Source organism: Staurois parvus, unplaced genomic scaffold, assembly GCF_062004578.1.
Source record: "Staurois parvus isolate SC_StPar_1 unplaced genomic scaffold, SC_StPar_1.0 ptg000654l, whole genome shotgun sequence".
Lineage (NCBI taxonomy): Eukaryota > Metazoa > Chordata > Amphibia > Anura > Ranidae > Staurois > Staurois parvus.
The window spans coordinates 421653-439432 of record NW_028318450.1 but is presented as its reverse complement, the minus strand read 5'-3'; the positions used below and the strand labels follow the sequence as shown (position 1 = coordinate 439432).

The following is a 17780-nucleotide window of genomic DNA, read 5'->3' as shown; positions in this document are numbered from 1 at the left end:
TTAGGTTGAAAAAGAAAAAAGCAAAAGATTGTTTCTTGGCCCTACCATGGGTAGAAACAACAAATAATGTGGTATACTCATACACATTAGGTGGTGGATCTTTGCAATGGCATAAAATACACAGCTGAAGGTTTTAAAAAACAATTTTTTTTACTATTTTGGGACAGTTTTCCTATGGTAATAAAAAAATATCTGGAAATATCCATTAATATTTACCACCAATTTTTAAAAAAGGTATATTTCACTTGGGGTGCCTCAAAATTTTGCATATTTTAAAAGGTGTCATGACTGAAAAAGGTTGAGAAATGCTACATTAGCCTTCCGGGGCAATTCATATCAAACATATCATGAATATATGAATAGGCGGAGTTTACTATTTATGAATACTTCAGAAAATGTCAAGATTTGCTTAGAACTTGGGCTGTTGTTTTAACATGTGGTGTTCCATAAAAGTGACTTGTGTTTGTTTCTATTTTCATCATTTGCTCAGTTTGAATTTTTCAGGTATGTAATATCTGTCAAGCCAACAAGACCCCTTTTAATTTTTTCAAAAATATATTGTTCCTCTGTGGCACTGGCTTTTGAATAGCATGGCAAGATTAACTTTGGCTTTTGATGATTTACAAAAGAGGGTATATGAAACACTTACTTAGGTTAACAAAGAACTCTGACGCTACAGTTGAGTTGAACCTTTATTCTGATGATCCATAATTCTAACTGAAAGGGTTGATAGTTAACTAACCTTTGCTTTGCACCTACTAACTGGTTTATTTTACATACAAGACGTTCCCGTTGGATTTTGCTGTTATCTAGGCACACATTTCTTGTTTTAAGAAATTGCAGAAGTTACTACTCTGTTGTATTTTTGTTATGACGTACCATAGAGTAGTTCACTGAAATCTTTTTTCTATATTCTGATTGGTACTTTAAGGAAACTGCCTGACATATGCCATGTTATCATTTATTAGTTAAAGCTTGATCAATAATAAAGAAGTTAAATTTTGCATCAAACATATAGGTGTCTGACTTGCATTATTCCCAAAGTGCTTTGAACTGTATGTTTGTATGGAGGAAGATGGCCTAAATTGATACTCCTAACACTAACTACCAACCCCGGTATAAAACCTCATCCTGCCTTTATTGCCTAACCAAGACACTCAATCCCATGACTAGCCCTAGCCCCTAGCCATCATTCCAACCCTTAATACCAACCCTAACAATGCTACAGCAAACATTTACATTTAGCTGCAAACATTTACCTGTGGCCAGGTTACAGGCATTCATTCATTTACATATATTTTTTTTATTGAAGAAAAAGTAACATACAAAATATGATCATAGTACATAGCACAAATGCAAAACTACAGGTGACACTGCATGGTCAAGAAAAAGTAACATACAAAATATGATCATAGTACATAGCACAAATGCAAAACTAACAAAACTACAGGTGACACTGTACGGCCAAGAAAAAGTCAAGTAACAATGCCCGCCTACTCACAAATATAGCAAAAGTCAAATAAACACTGTACATGAGACTTGAGCAAGAGCCAATGATGTCAGTTGCATAATGTAAATATCATGATACAATACAGTAGGAAATCTCCCATCGCACCACATTCAATAATAATGAAGATCATCTATGCTGAAGAGCATAACACACCCAATGGGCTGAAAAATGGTAGGGCAAACAACAATTAGGAGTCGGTATGAGCAGATTGTAACAAGTGATCCCAGATCTTATTACATTTATTATTGCACCCTTTATTGGCATAAATAACTTTCTTAAGGGGTAAAGTGTTGTTAATGTCAGCTATCCATGATGCCAGCATAGGAGGGAGGGCCTGGATCCAATGGCATGCCACTAATTTTGAAGCACTAAATAGAGTCTCATGAAGAAAAATAAGCGTATATTTATCAACTTCTGGGTTTGGGAATAACCCCAAGAGGCAAGATTTAGGATCCAAGGATAATGGGGATCCCATTCGGTTATGTTAGAACTGAATTAGAACTGAACAACCTGGACCCAGAATCCTTGTATACAAGGGCAGTGCCACAACAAGTGTCCAAACTTATCAGGGGTAATAAGACACCAAATTTTGCCAAGCAAGTCAGAGATATATAGGCCTTATGAATTATATAAAGTTGGGTAAGACGGTCAGAAACTTTGGGGGATACCAATTTACAAGAGTTCAGCACCTTTCCCAAATGCTCATCCTCTAAGGCCCCAATAATCACTTTCCCAATGGGTTTTAACAGAGCAGGCCAGTCTAGGGGCAAAGGGGGTAAGTAGTATGTCATACAAAAAGGAAATCAGTTTACTAGATTCATCCCCATATGCAACATCCAAAACCAATGGAGAAGCAAGGGTGGGGTATCTGCCAGCAAACTGAACACCCAAGGCATGTGGCAGTTAAAGATAACGGAAGAGCATGTCGTTTGGGAGGAAGAATTCCAATTTTTTTAGGGTATCAAATGACTTGAGCTCCCTGTTGTGCAACACATGCGAGAGAAGGAATATGCCTTTAAAGGTCAGGAAAAGACAGGAACCTGGGGTCAGGAATAGACAGTCAACAATTTACTACACCATAGGGGAGTATCATTCTGAAAATTAGGGGAACCAGTTTTAGATATGGTCAGGTTCTAAACACGTTTGTAATGATGGGAAATACTACTATGAGGTGGCTGACACATTTACATATTTTTAGTTTTTGTTTTGTGTATGTATAGCCCACACTTTTTTTTCTTCAGAACGAAAAACACACACAAGAGGGCACAAACTCCTTATGCATTACCATTAAACAATTTATTAAAATGCCACAGCCAAATGGATACTCATAGACATATGAAAACAGGAGGCATGTAACATAGATGCTTCAGCCATGAACAAAACGTCCCATCATTGGACTATCTGGTCAGAAAGCTGATGCGTTTTGGTCCTCTAAACAAGGACCTAAGAGTAGGGACAGTTTAGATCCCCTGTTGGATTTTTTTTTTTCTGTCTGCTTCCCATTTGAGAGGATTCCTCATCAATTCCTGCACAGGGACCAGCCAGGAAGTGAGAGGAAATCTCTCCAAAGTGAAGGGAATTTAGGCCGTTGGCACTAGAGCAATTGTCCTCGTCTCGTATTCAGGGGAGAATTGTAGAATTTTGGATGTTCCACTTTCTGTCTGGTGACAATGGTCATCACTCATTTAAGCAAAAAGGACAGTGAAACTCCCCAGTGGTGGCAAAGACAGAAAAACAAACTCAACAAAGGTTCAAAACCTTCTTTACACTAACCAAAATTTAAAAAACAGGTTTTGGCTATAAATACCCTTAAGCAAGCAGTAAATAAGCATTTTATAAGGACTGTAGCTTCAGGCACTGTGGAGTAGGATCATCAAAGATCACAACAGGGACTGTGAAGCTGAGTTGTATTCATTTTCAGTCTATAGCACCTGCTGCTTTGAACTTTATGGATGAACTACTCCACAGTGTCTACAGCTCCAGAGGCCAGTAACGACTTGATTTAAAGTTAATTTATTGATCACATATATATTTACTGCTGCTCAAGGTAGAGAGACTCCCAATCTCCAAGCACAACTCCTGTAGGTGCTAGCCCAGCTCGTGTGCTGCATAGATGAGAACAAAGGAAGTCCGATCGTCTGATGAATAAGTGCTGTCTTTAGCATGACACATGTTTACCTGCCAGTCCCGCACTGTATTTCCACTGTCTCTATTGGTTTTATCTTGGTTCAATAAAGTGGATTGTTTGGAGTGCAGCCGATTGGACTTCCTTCGTTCTCATCTTAATTTATTGATCATTAAGAATATGTAAATACTTGAATGTCCATAATCTGGGCACAGTTTCATTTTAACCCCTTGACGCCGGCACCTCCTGGCCCTTTAAGGGTTTCAGAAGCTGGGAGGTGGGGCGGGGTTTAGGGTCATGTGACCGCCATGACACGCCGTCATGGCAGTCACATGATCAGGAAAGTTCCCGATCGAAAGAGGAGATCAGGACCTTTCCATGAGTACCAGACATGTGCACTCTCAGCACATATGTTTTTTTTTAATAGAACGCAAATGTGCGGCCGCTCGCCGTCTAGGCCCATATCCCGGGAGGCTGCACATTTGTGTTCAGCCAGCGCCAAGAGGTTAAAAGTCAAACATACAAAGTTGTAGCTATGAGCAGTAAGAGGAAAGGCTGAGAGGTTTCACCTAGTTGAAAAACTCATTTAGCAGCAACATTTCATATGTAGAACGTTTTCTTCTGGCCTAAGGGGTAGTTGGTGAAGCATCTTGCAGACAACTATGATGTTAATTTATATTGAATACTTTCTTTAGGCTGTCAAGAGCTTGAGCTCTGGTGATTTTCTTCCAGTCTCTTGGAAGTTTGGCTGGTTTCGCCCTGTATTCTTCTGCAAATTTCTGATTAAACTGTTCAAATATATATTTCCAGTAGTCTGAGGACTCAATGCTGGGGTCAGGCTGAATGGCCCAATCTGGGTAATATGTACGATACTCTTTGTAGGGATGCCAATTATGTTTTGTGTCTGAATTTCTAAACCTGCTTTGGGATACAACATCAGTGGAACAGATGTTAACTATCAAAGTGTTATAATTTTCTGATCTATATCTTCCCAGCCCTTGAGGTCTGTGGATAGATGAAAAGTGCTCCTTGTGTTCTCCCCCTCCTGCTTCACATGGCACTTCACAAAATGGACACTGCTTTCCGCATCCAACCACCCTTCTGGACAACTCATCATGAGGTTTCAGTGACACTTTGGAAAGTATACACTCAATATCCAAGGATCTCAACTCTGCTAGGATTTGTTGTTCTGTCTCTGTGAGGAAATGTAGAATGCTGGATGAGAACTGCTCAACTGCAGCTGTGTTATAAAAAGTGATCACTTTCATCTCATTCTGTGATACTATCAGTTTTCTTTGTAGTTTCTCACAGACGTTTTCTAAAAATGATGATATATTTGGGCTTTCTAAACACTTCTCTTCAAGCACTGTTTGAAGTTCCACCGTTATGGAGGAGAGAATATTTTTACATAAATTTTCTAAAGTTGTTGAGCTCTTATACTTGTTAGAAATATAACTCAATATCCAGGTTTTAGAGAACTTCTTGCATGACTGAATATATTCTACATACTTTCTGAATGACATTTCTTTCAATAATTCCTCTAATATGTTATATTGAAAATAGCTTCTGCTGCTGAAGGTAATACTATCAGAGCTATTTAAGATGTCATCCACTATTTTTTCTCCAAGATGTTTGAAGACATAGTCAGTGATTGCTGGTTTGAGACATCGTTCACAGAATTGTCTGGCTCTGTTCTGGCTTTCATCTTTCTTTTGAAATATATTGATAAATGTGGAAAGATATTGAGGTTTTAGGTTTTCCAGACAAACTGTTGAATCATTATTTTTGATAAATGCATCATGTATCTTCTGAAACATTTTAGCTGCTTTTCCACAAATGGTAAGTTTGATATCTAGCTCAAACTTTATTGTAAATGGAAGGTCACAGTTACTTTCAAATTGTGTGTTGATCACTTGTAATAATTCTTGACAGTGGGTGTCATCATAATCTTGTGCAGTTGTAACTTGCTCTTTAATGTACTTTTCACACATCTCTATTAGTGAGAAAGCAAAATTTTCTAACATTTCAGATGTTTGCTTTTGTAGACGTAGAGTGTCTTTTAAACGATTCCAAACAGAATTATCAATATGACTTTTTTGTATTTTAAAATCCTGCTGCCCAGAGTTTTCTAGATCGACATGCTTTAATTGTTCATGTATAGCAGAACCTCTTCTTCTCAGGTCATTCCTAAGCTGATGGAAAATTGCTTGATAAACATTACGTCTTTTTAATTTCTTTATTTGTAAATCTCTCAGTGTCTTCTCCCACATGGTTTCAAATTCTTGTTCTATTTCTTCATCACTTAGTGCAACTTTTTTCTCTCTACCAGTTTCCAGGAGACAAGTAATTTTCTCTTCTATCAACTTCTGGTATTGATTCTGGATGCTTTGGACCTCACTTTTCCCTTTCTGAATAGAAACTGCTACACTACATTTGTTTAGAGCATTTCTTTCTAGTTCTCTTCTTAGGAACTGTACACTCACTCTAAAATCTTCCCGATAACGCTCTACAAGATGAACATTTTCAGATTTACTGTTATAATATTTTTCTAACAATTCCAGCATTTTGTTTTCCTCCTCAGACACGAGCTGGCAAAGTTCTCTCCTGTACTCTTCACATGTTTCTGTATCCAGACACTCAGCTGATTGGTTTTTTATATTATTTTCAATGGTGATGACAAAGTTGTAGACTTTTTTGGAGAATTCCCATTCCCATAGTGAAAACTGGATAGACAACCTATTATAAGCATCAGCTACCAGACTGTTCCGGAAACTGAATATGAACTTTTCATGTTTCACTGCTTTCCACAAGCTTTCTATCCATGTGATAAGTTCAGAAATATTGCAAGATGCATTATGGGTTTTCATGAACTCAAACAAATACTGCTTTAGCTTATGGACATTTTCACTGTAACCAGAGTTCACAGGAGCCATTGGTGGGACCCCTTGCCACAGGCCAGGAATGTACCAGCTGTGTTTCTCCAGATTATAATCTAACACATCATTGAAAGATGTAATTCCAACTTTCTTCTCCATTTTTGCAGCCACCTTAGTCATTTCATCCAACTGTTCCAGAAGTTTCTTCCTGTCTCTCATGTTCTTTTCATAAGCTGACACATCACTCACATTTTGGTGTACAAATTGGCAGTTGGATTTCTTTCCAACTTCTTTCATCCGAAGAAAAGCATGGACCACAATCTGTAAAATATCTTTCATTTCTGTTGTGTTTTCCATGGCCATGTTGACAATGGTGATATCACTCAGCCCAACAACTAGTGTGGCCAGTTCATTGTCATGTTCATAACTGTCCTCCAAAGAGGCCAACTCTGGAGCTTTCAGCCCCTCAGTGTCAATCACCAGGATGAACTGACAGCCCAGCTTTTCCTGGAAATTTTCTTTTACTTTTAAAAGAGTCATGAAGGCTCCTCGTGTGCATCTTCCACTGGCCACTGGGAACTGCAGACCAAACATAGTGTTCAGAAGTGTGGATTTTCCTGTACTCTGCACTCCCAGCACTGTTATTACCCTTAATTTACTTCTAATTTTAATATTTTTCCCTTCTAATTTTAATATTTTGTTCTGACTGAGCTTGTTGTCCAGCTCAGTCAGAACATCAGTTATCCATTTCATAGGAATGTTGGAGGAATCTCCATCAATCAACTCTAATGGAAATCCATCCAAGAGAAGGTCAGTAGCAACCCCTGGAAGCCTAGTAAACTGTGCTCTGTCTGGTGTAATAATTCCTTCTTTAACCATAGAACATTCAGCTTCATAAAACTGACCCAACTCACGTAAGAAATGTTCAATTCCTAAAGAACTGTCTGCGATTTTTTGGTCTATCTGTTTGAGTTCTTCTGGATTATCTGACCCACTATTACATTTTTCTTTGTACTTCACCTGTAGAGCAGAAAGGTTCCTCCTGGCAATCATATCAAGTTCTATTTTCATCCATTTCAAAAAGTACTGTTTCTCTACCCGAGATAGATGAGTAATTGCATTAATAAACAATGATATAGCATCAGGCAAATCATGTTGGTGTTGCTCCTTTTGCAGTAAAATGCGTTGCTGTTTAAGTTCATTTTGGTACTGTTGGGCGTTTTTCTCACCTTGGTTGGTCATTCTACAAAGCTCCTTTTCTACTTTGGACAGTTGTTTCCATAGATCTCCCTGCAGTTTCAGCACTCCTTTCTTATACACTTCCACATCTCTTATTACAGAGGTAATGTTACATGCATATGCTCTTGCTTTCTGACATGAAGGAAAGTTCTCATCGACATCAATCTGAAGTCCGTGTGTTTGATTTTTCATACTCTCTATTGTCAGTTGTTGGAGTCTTTCACTTAATAAGCTTTCAAGGATGTTCTGTATCTTCTTTACAAATTTGGCATCATTTGAATTGTTCACTTTGACTATAATTTGTTTTTTACTAAACTTTAATGGTTCCATTAAGCATTTCAAAAAGCACTGAGTTTCTTGGTCAATATCCTTTCCTGAACCTGGAGTAACAATAAAATAATACTGGGTGTCAGTGTTATTGAGGTTTGATAACAGTTTGTACTGACACTCAGAAATACTCTCAATGAATATAAACACAATTGATGATACCCGTGTCAAGAACATGAACTGGTCCCAGTTGGACTCCAGGTCTCCTCGTAGGTTGGTCACTGTGATGGGCTCTGGGAAAACATCCGAGTTTCCACATGGGAAATACCAGGACATTTCCACCATTCCATCAGATATTTTCCTTTTGATGTTCCCTCCATCCATGTCATGGTGGATGAAAAAGTCATGATACTGTTGAGCTGGATTTAGAATATAGTTTAGGGTTTTAGATTTGGACAGTTTATTTTTCCCTAATCTGACAAAAGAGAAGATTGGCATTGGAATATTTACTACATTTCCTTCTCTGAACCCTTTACTTTCTGATAGTGACTGAGGTCTCCACTTCTTCACTATATCTCTCATTGCCCAGAGCAGAAAGGTGCATTGTAACCCATTAACAGAAGGGAGAAGCAGAGGGACTGAAAACTGGCACATGGACAATTTGGTTACAATCTCTTGTTGCAGGAAACTATCTGAACAATGCAATACTGCACACAGGACATCCAAGGGGTGAATGATACTTGCTGTATCATGGTCAGCTTTAAACACATCAAAAACATCATCATCATTTGATTCTTGATTATTCTCATCTTTGTTGAGTTGGGTGTTTCGTGAGGACCTGTTCAAAGCCATGAGGTTCTTCAAGAAGTGCCATGGAATGTCCTTAATACTGTACGGCTCATCTAAATTGAGGTTTTCTGATCCAATACATAGGATATCACTCAAGGTCACTTTTGAAGTCAGGTGGTGTGTTATTCCAAGTTGTTCCAAAAGTTCCTGAAATGTGTTCTCCCTACCTAGGATTGGAAAAAAAAAATCACACGTTTCAGTAAAATTGTTTTGCAAAATGGAGCTAGAATTATTATATTATTACTATTATACAGGATTTATATAGTGCCAACAGTTTACTCAGCGCTTTACATTATAGTGGGGGACAATACAGTAACAATACAGTTCAATACACAAGGGATTTGAGGGCCCTGATCCTTGGAGCTTACAATCTAGGAATCAACCTAACACATTTACTGAAGATAGAAATTAACAATCTACACACACAATAGGACAACTTTTCGAAGTGTGAGCTTGAGGCTCCAAGAGAAAGAGATAGGGATGGGGCAAATAGTGTCATGCACAGTGCACTGCAATAAAATTAGGAGAAAGTAGTGACAAACAAATTGAAGGTTCAAATGCATTGCACTTAGTCCACCATGGCAGAACATGGGGATAATAATGACATGGTGTGATAACGAAAGGTCTACAGGGGATTCAATTATAGTAGGTTGATTCTCTAAATAAGTACTTCTGGCTTGCCTTTACCTAGGCAAAATATGACAATCCTGACTAGATTACAAAAGTACAATCAGTACAATATGTAGGCAAAAAACAGGCGATTGTTGCAATACGCAGGCAACAGAGGGACAATTGTGACAATACGCAACTAATTACACAATAGTCAATTGTCACAATTGCATTTGCCACCCTCACCCCCTTCCCCTTACTCCAGATCACTAGTAAGCTACAGAAAGAGATCCCATCTCCCTCTTACCTCACTAATCCAGGGGTTGGACCCTTCCTAGATCTCTCCTACCGCCCAGCACTAATTCACTGCTCCATCTGGGGGTTAACAGGAGCAACAACATAGATGTCATTACTCTTTTCAGCCTATCAGTGGCAGAGCTTAAGGGAGCTTTCAGTACCCTGAAGACCTAGTAATTCATTTTCAGGAGTCACAGGGCATTATAACTACAAGGAGCCTTAAAGTAAAACTAGTGTCAAAACTCTTTTTTTTTTCATTTTGGATCGAGTAAGGGAGGATTATATTTATATAAGAGAAAGTTCCCAATCCAAAGGCAGGAATATGGGGAGTTTTTATGTGGCAATAAACCAATATTCGTTAACAGCTTCCACGCTGCCCTATAGCAGAAATACTGCTACAGGGCGGCACGGGTGCACAAAATCACGTATTTGTGAATTTGCAGACAGCTGCCTCGGCTGTCAATCACCGAGTCCCGGCCAGTGATTCACTGCTGGCACCTGGCGATCTCCAGGTATTACCGACAGGGGAGAGACCTGTCTATAAACAACACAGATCTCTTCCCTGTCAGCTCCTGCACACTGCTATGTATGGCTATGCATAGCAGTGTGTTTACAGTGAAGCACACGGACACAGCACACAGTAAAACAGCACACAGTTAACCCTTTGATCGCCCCATATGTTAACCCCTTCCTGCCCAGTGCCATTAGTACAGTGTCAGTGCTTTTTATTAGCATTGATCCCAGTATATATACCGCCATTTGTAGATGTTATAACTTTCACGTAAACCACAAATTTATACATATTAGGATTTTTTTCTAGCAAAGACATGGAGCAGAATACATTTTGTCCTAAATTTATGACAAAATTAGATTTTTTTAATTTTTTCACTGGACATGTTTAACTAGTTGCCGACCGCAGATAGCCGAATGATGGCTGCACTGCAGCCGGCCAGTTCTGGGTGGACGTCATATGACGTCCTCCCAGAACGCGCTCTCCTGCGCGCCCCAGGGGGCGCGCACCCGGCGATCTCCGTGATCGATGTGTCCTACGGACACAGCTGATCACGTGATGTGGTAAAAGGCCAATCACAGCGGCCTTTTACCACGTGATCAGCGGTGTCCAATGACACGCTGATCAGAGGGAAATGCAAGTGCCGGTTCTCGGCTGCACTTTCCTCACGCTGTCAGATCGTGAGGAAAGTACTGCCGAGAACCGGCAGTTGTCAGAGCGAGGATCGGCACCGATCATCAGGGCACTGATGATCAGTGCCCTGATGATCGGTGCCCAGCAGTGACACCCACAAGTTCCACCCACCTGTGCCCAGCAGTGCGCCCACTAGCTCCGCCCACCTGTGCCCTGCAGATCACCCACCTGTGCCCAGCAGTGCACCCACCTGTGCCACTCTGCAGTGTCACACACCTGTGCCCAGAAGTGCCACCTACCTGTGCCCAGCAGTGCCACCCACCTGTGCCCACCAGTGCCACCCACCTGTGCCCACCAGTGCCACCCACCAGTGCCACCCACCTGTGCCCACTAGTGCCACCCACCTGTGCCCACCCACCAGTGCTGCCCACCAGTGCCACCCACCAGTGCAGCCCAGCAATGCTGCCAGTCAGTGCCACCAGTCAGTGCCCAGCGGTTGTGCCAGTCAGTGCCGCCAGTCAGTGCCCAGCAGTGATGCCAGTCAGTGCCGTCTATCAGTACCCATCATCAGTGTCACCTATCAGTGCCGCCTATCAGTGCTGCATATTAGTGCCGCCTATCCGTGCCACCTCATTAGTACTGCCTATCAGTGCCCTTTAGTGCTGCCTATCAGTGCCCATCAGTGCCGCCTATCAGTGCCCATCAGTGCTGCCTCATCAACGCACATCAGTGAAGGAGAAAAATTATCTGTTTGAAAAATTTTATAATAGAAACAAAGAAACTTTTTTTTTTTCAAATTTTTTGCAATTTTTTTATTTATAGCGCAAAAAGTAAAGTGCCCAGTGGCGATTAAATACCACCAAAACAAAGCTCTATTTGTGAGAAAAAAATGATCAAAATTTCATATGGGTACAATGTTGCATGACCGCGCAATTGTCAAAGTGCGGCAGCGCTGAAAGCTGAAAATTGGCCTGGTAAATAAGGGGGTATAAGTGCCTGGTAGGCAAGGGGTTAATAGCAAAAAGTCAAAAATATAGTTTGTCAGTCTTTTTTTGTTTATAGTGCAAAAAACGCAGAGGCAATCAAATACCACTGAAAGAAAGCTCTATTTTTGGTAAAAAAAAAAAAAGGACGTAAATTTCATTTGGGTGCAGCATTGCATGACCGCGCGTGTAATTGTCAGTTAAAATAATGCGACGTCGTAATGCGAAAAATGGCCTGGTCAGGAAGTGTGTGGGGGGGGGAATCCTCTAGAGGATGAGGGGTTAACATAAAATACAACTGTATTTGTACATTAAAATATGAAACAGTTAAAAAGCCATATCCAATGGAATCACCAAGTAGATTGTATAATACATATTCTATAATTCTTAGTGGATTGATGTGTTTTGCATACAAGTTCCTTCCTCAGGATCCACTTGCTTGTGTTGTCTTAGGATATGGTAGGTAACAAACATTCTAAATGAAGAACCCAAAGATCCTAGGACTGATAGTGAAATAAAAGAGCTGGACGATATGGTGCAGAACAACCCATGCAAAATGTCAACATAATCACTTTCTTAAGCACATATAGGCACATTCCTAGGATTAATAAATAATGCCGGATGGGGACACCAAGACATTTTAAAGCCACCACTAAATAAGGAAGAAGGGTAACCTCACAAGATAAGGATCCCAAATGATGGATAATCCCTTATGTATCAAATGGTGTCCCTGCTTCCCGGCATTATAACAGCAAACCCAAAAAAATGGCGGCCAAAGGAACGCCATTTGATACATGATAAGGGATTATCCATCATTTGGCATACTTATTTTGTGACGTTACCCTTCTTCCTTAGTCACTTCAATGGGCTGCTCTTGGTGGGCGCTACGCCCACTGAAAGCGACAGGGGATCTAACTCCTATCATGGTCACAGAGCAAAGTATCATGTCACAGTGTGTGTACACCCCTGGCTGCAGCTATAGGGGTAACATTTTGGGGGGGGGGGTTAAAAATGAAGCTCAACGAAGGGGTTTTACTGCCACTCCTAGTGTTAATGAACCATTGTAGTGAGGTGTATAGTGAGTGACACATAACAAAGCCCCCATTATTAGCTTTTCTAAGCCAGCTGACCATAGTGAAAAGGACCTTGCAGTGCATTATGGGTACAAAGACGTCAGCCAGGCTTAGCACTGAATTACATTTTCAGAACCTGTGAACTATGAACAGTCAGGGTTCACCTTCGAACCCATGGTAGACCCAAATATGAACCCCCGCCCTATTTATAAATATGAACCTTAGGGGTTGATTTACTAAAACTGGAGCACTCTGAATCTGGTGCAGCTTCTAACTTCGGCTTGTTCAATTAAGTTTTGGCAATAAAACCTGGAATATGATTGGTTTCTGTGCAGATCTGCACCAGATTTTGCACCCTCTAGTTTTAGTAAATCACCCTCTTAGTGTTTACAAAACTCAATAGGTCATGCTTATATTACACACACTGAAGTTCAGTGACTCCTCCCCTTCTCTCTGTTCTGTACAGCCCCATACATAAATTAGAAAACCCATCTGAAAGCTCACAGCTTATTTTCTTTCTTTGGAAAATGCATAATGCCCTGTGACACCAGTGTCATGGGTGCACTCTGTATTCATTTTATTTATTTATTTATTTCAGGTACTTATATAGCGCCGTCAATGTACACAGCGCTTTACATATATATTGTACATTCACATCAGTCCCCGCCCCCGAGGGGCGTACAATCTAAGGTCCCTAACTCACATTCATACATACACATACTAGGGACAATTTAGACAGGAGCCAATTCACCTACCAGCATGTCTTTGGAGTGTGGAAGGAAACCAGAGTACCCACACAGGCACAGGGAGAACATGCAAACTCCAGGCAGGTGGTGCCGTGGTTGGGATTCGAACCAACGACCCTAATACTGCCAGGAAGAAGTGCTATTCATAATTGTTATTTTTGCTTGGAATTAGGCTTTAGGTACTAATGCAGTTTGATGAGTAAAGACCAATATTTGTCAATGGATGCATGTACTGTTATGACCAGACACTAGACAGTTTTATATAGTAAAACGTTAAATTCTAATGTTTTCAAAAACACCTTGTCTGCTGCCCAGTCTGTAGACTACCAAGGAACATTACAGCACTGCTCATCCTAACTCCTTTCCTTCCTGTAAACCAGATATCTCTAAATAGCAGACCAGGATCTGGAACCAGAATGAGTGACAGTCCTGTTGAGGACAATAAAAACTACATCACTCAACAGCCGGGGGGTCTTCTCCCAGGTCCCAGGTGCCTCTGTCATCCTCACAGCAGGGCAATGGAGAGGAGTCGCAGCAGGTCTGGGCCAAGGGCGAGAACTACCTAACCATTCGAGTTAAGTACCTGGTGATTGGTTACTAGGATGCAGGATGGTCCTAGCAACCAATCACCCACTTGTTAACATGAAAAGTTGGGCTGCTCCCACCCTCAGTGCAGACCTGCTGTGCCTCCCACCCTCTACCCTGCTGTGATGCAGGGTGTGGGGGGTAAAGTGGGGTAAGGACACTGCTATTTGTGATGTGAAGGGGAGGGGAAGGAACTGTCATGTGAAGGGGGGCTGAGGACACTGCTGGTAAAGGGAGGGTACTTTGATGTGAAGTAGGACTGTGACGAAAAGGGCAGAACTGTGATGTGAAGTGTGAGAACTGTTATGTGAATGGGGGCTGTGATGCAAAGGGGGGACTGTGATGTTAAGGGGGGCTGTTACATGAAGGGGAGACTGAAAACACTGGTGTAAAATAAGTACTGTGATGTAAATTGAGGGACTGTGATATGAAGGGATATAAAGGTGGGTTGTGATGAGAAGGGGGGATGAGGACACTGATGTAAAGGGGGGACTGTGATGTTAAGGGAGGCTGTTACATGAAGGGGAGACTGAAAACACTGATGTAAAAGGGGTACTAAGATGTAAAGGGGAGGGGTGAGAACACTGATGTAAAGGGGTGATTGTGATACAAAGGGGGAGCTGTGATGTAAAGGGGGGGCTGTGAAGCAAAGTGGGGTGGGAACGCTAATGAAACAGGGGGACTGTGATGTAAAGGGGGGGCTGTGATGTAAAGGGGGTGAGAACACTAATGTAAAGGGGTGACTGTGATATAAAGGGGGGCTGTGATGTAAAGGGGTAGCTGTGATGTAAAGGGGGGTGAGGACACTGATGTAAAGGGGTGATTGTGATGTAAAGGGGGGCTATGATGTAAAGGGGTAGCTGTGATGTAAAGAGGGGATGAGGACACTGATATAAAGGGATGACTGGGATGTAAAGGGGGGCTGTGATGTAAAGGGGGGGTGAGGACACTGATGCAAAGGGGTGACTGTTGTAAAGGGGGGTGAGGACACTGATGTAAAGGGGTGATTGTGATGTAAAGGGGAGCAATGATGTAAAGAGGGGGTGAGGACACTGATATAAAGGGGTGACTGGGATGTAAAGGGGGGCTGTGATGTAAAGGGGGGGTGAGGACACGTATGTAAAGGGAGGATTGTGATGTAAAAGGAGGTGAGGACACTGATGTAAAGGGGTGATTGTGATGTAAAGGGGGGCTATGATGTAAAGAGGGGGTGAGGACACTGATGTAAAGGAGTGACTGTAATGTAAAGGGGGGGCTGTGATGTAAAGGGACGGTGAGGACACTAATTTAAAGGGGTGACTGTGATGTAAAGAGGGGGTGAGGACACTGATATAAAGTCGGTGACTGTGATGTAAAGGGGGGGCTGTGATGTAAAGGGAGGGTAAGGACACTGATATAAAGGGGTGACTGTGATGTAAAGAGGGGATAAGGACACATATAAAGGGGTGACTGGATGTAAAGGGGGGGCTGTGATGTAAAGGGGGGGTGAGGACACTGATGCAAAGGGGTGACTGTGGTGTAAAGGGGGTTGAGAACACTGATGTAAAGGGGCGTGAGGACAATGATGTAAAGGGGGTTGAGAACACTGATGTAAAGGGGTGACTGTGATGTAAAGGGGTGTGAGGACAATGATGTAAAGGGGGTGAGGACAATGATGTAAAGGGGGGTGAGGACACTGATGTAAAGGGGGGTGAGGACACTGATGTAAAGGGGGGTGAGGACACTGATGTAAAGGGGGGTGAGGACACTGATGTAAAGGGGGGACTGTGATGTAAAGGGGTGTGAGGACAATGATGTAAAGGGGGGTGAGGACACTGATGTAAAGGGGGTGAGGACACTGATGTAAAGGGGGGTGAGGACACTGATGTAAAGGGGTGACTGTGATGTAAAGGGGGGTGAGGACAATGATGTACAGCTGGGAATGTGATGCTAAGGGGGGAATGTGATGTGAGTGATCATAACACAAACATGAAATGTAGACTTTTGCTGGAAGAAAGTCCTACTTTCCAGTTCTCCATGAATTTTAATTCAATACCTCTTCTTCAAACCATTATAAATACTTCCCCTCCCATCAATCAGCTTATAAAGCAAGCATGCCTGCTTCAAGCCTGATTTTTAGCACAATTGCCCATTTGTTGCCCATATGTTGTCATGAACTCCAATTCGTTTCCTGCATATTTCCACATTTGCCAGTGCTGTGAACACGGTATCATAATTGCCAGTATGTGTTGCCAAATGTGTTGTCCACCTGCTGTCAGAATTGTTATTGTGTTGCCCATATTTATTGTTCACATACACTGTATATTCAAGAGTTTTGAACACATGACCAACATAGGGCCAAATGGACATGGCCCCCTTCCAGGTGAATATGTTCAGGTGTTTCCGGCAGAGGAAGAAGACATTTTAGACAATCTTAGACAATTATGTATATCCAACCTTGCGGTAACCTTGTGTAAGGTCCTTTTCAAGATCAATTACCTGACCTCACAAATGCTCTTTTGGCTGAATGGGCACAAACATCAACAGACACACTCCAAAATCTTCTGGAAAGCCTACCCAAAAGACTGAAGGCGGTTATAGCTATAAAGGTGGTGGGAGGAGGGGTTACTCCAACTCCATATAAAAGCCCATGGTTTGGGAGGAGGGTGTCCAACTAGCTCATATAGGTGTGATGGTCAGGTGTCCACAAATACTTGGTCATATAATGTATTGTTGAGACTACCAGCACGTTTCTGCCCACATCATACCTCATGTTCCCATTAGCACTTCAGTGCCATGTAGCCTTCCATGTGAGTATGTATACACCTATTATTAATACATTATTTTGATAATAATTTTCTCACCTTCCTGAAGAAACTGAGGCAACCTGGACAAGGTAGGAAACCTTGAAATGATATTTTCCAGGTGATCTAGGAGTTTCTCTGAGGCCGATTCCCCCTTCTGAAGTATAATATCGATCATCTTTTCCGTTCTCATCCTGGGATCCTCATCATACTGGAGATCCATGTATTCCTCCAGAGATAGGAGATGGAGGGAGTCCAACTCATCACACAATCCATCCACATCCTCTTCAAATATTTCCACTAATTTCTCTCTCAGACGTCTTACAGTCTGTGACACTTCTATGGGAGACGACATGTTGAAAGCTATTCACTGTCTGCAAATAGAAAAAACCCCACAAATAATATGTAGCAGTGAATGCGCTATGTCTAGGAAATGTTGGTTGCTATAATACAATCACGTAGGAAGTATCAGAAAATAAAAGTAAAAACGTTAAAGAGCTGTGTGGTGTGAACATTCTTTATTCAAGGAGGCGGGCCTCAGGCCAGGAGAATGTAGGTAAAACATGCTGGAGTTGCTCCCTAACAGATGTGTGCCTACCCTATTGCAGGAAGAAAGAGGGAGGGACCCTTGACAAGCATGACGGGAGCTGGCAGCGAATCAGGGATGCTTACGTAGGGCCTACTATTCCATCAA

The 17780-nt window shown here is 41.6% G+C and overlaps 1 protein-coding gene across 1 annotated transcript; it reads right to left on the bottom strand.

Moving 5' to 3' along the window:
* Positions 1-1283: 1283 nt before the first annotated feature.
* Positions 1284-17451, bottom strand: LOC149448857 (interferon-induced very large GTPase 1-like). The gene is made up of 2 exons (XM_089694168.1): positions 17147-17451; positions 1284-9033 (listed from the first exon to the last, which is right to left on the bottom strand). Exons 1-2 carry the CDS (start codon positions 17439-17441, stop codon positions 4304-4306), a joined length of 5025 nt encoding a protein of 1674 aa, XP_089550294.1. The 5' UTR covers positions 17442-17451; the 3' UTR covers positions 1284-4303.
* Between the last annotated feature and the right edge of the window lie 329 nt (positions 17452-17780).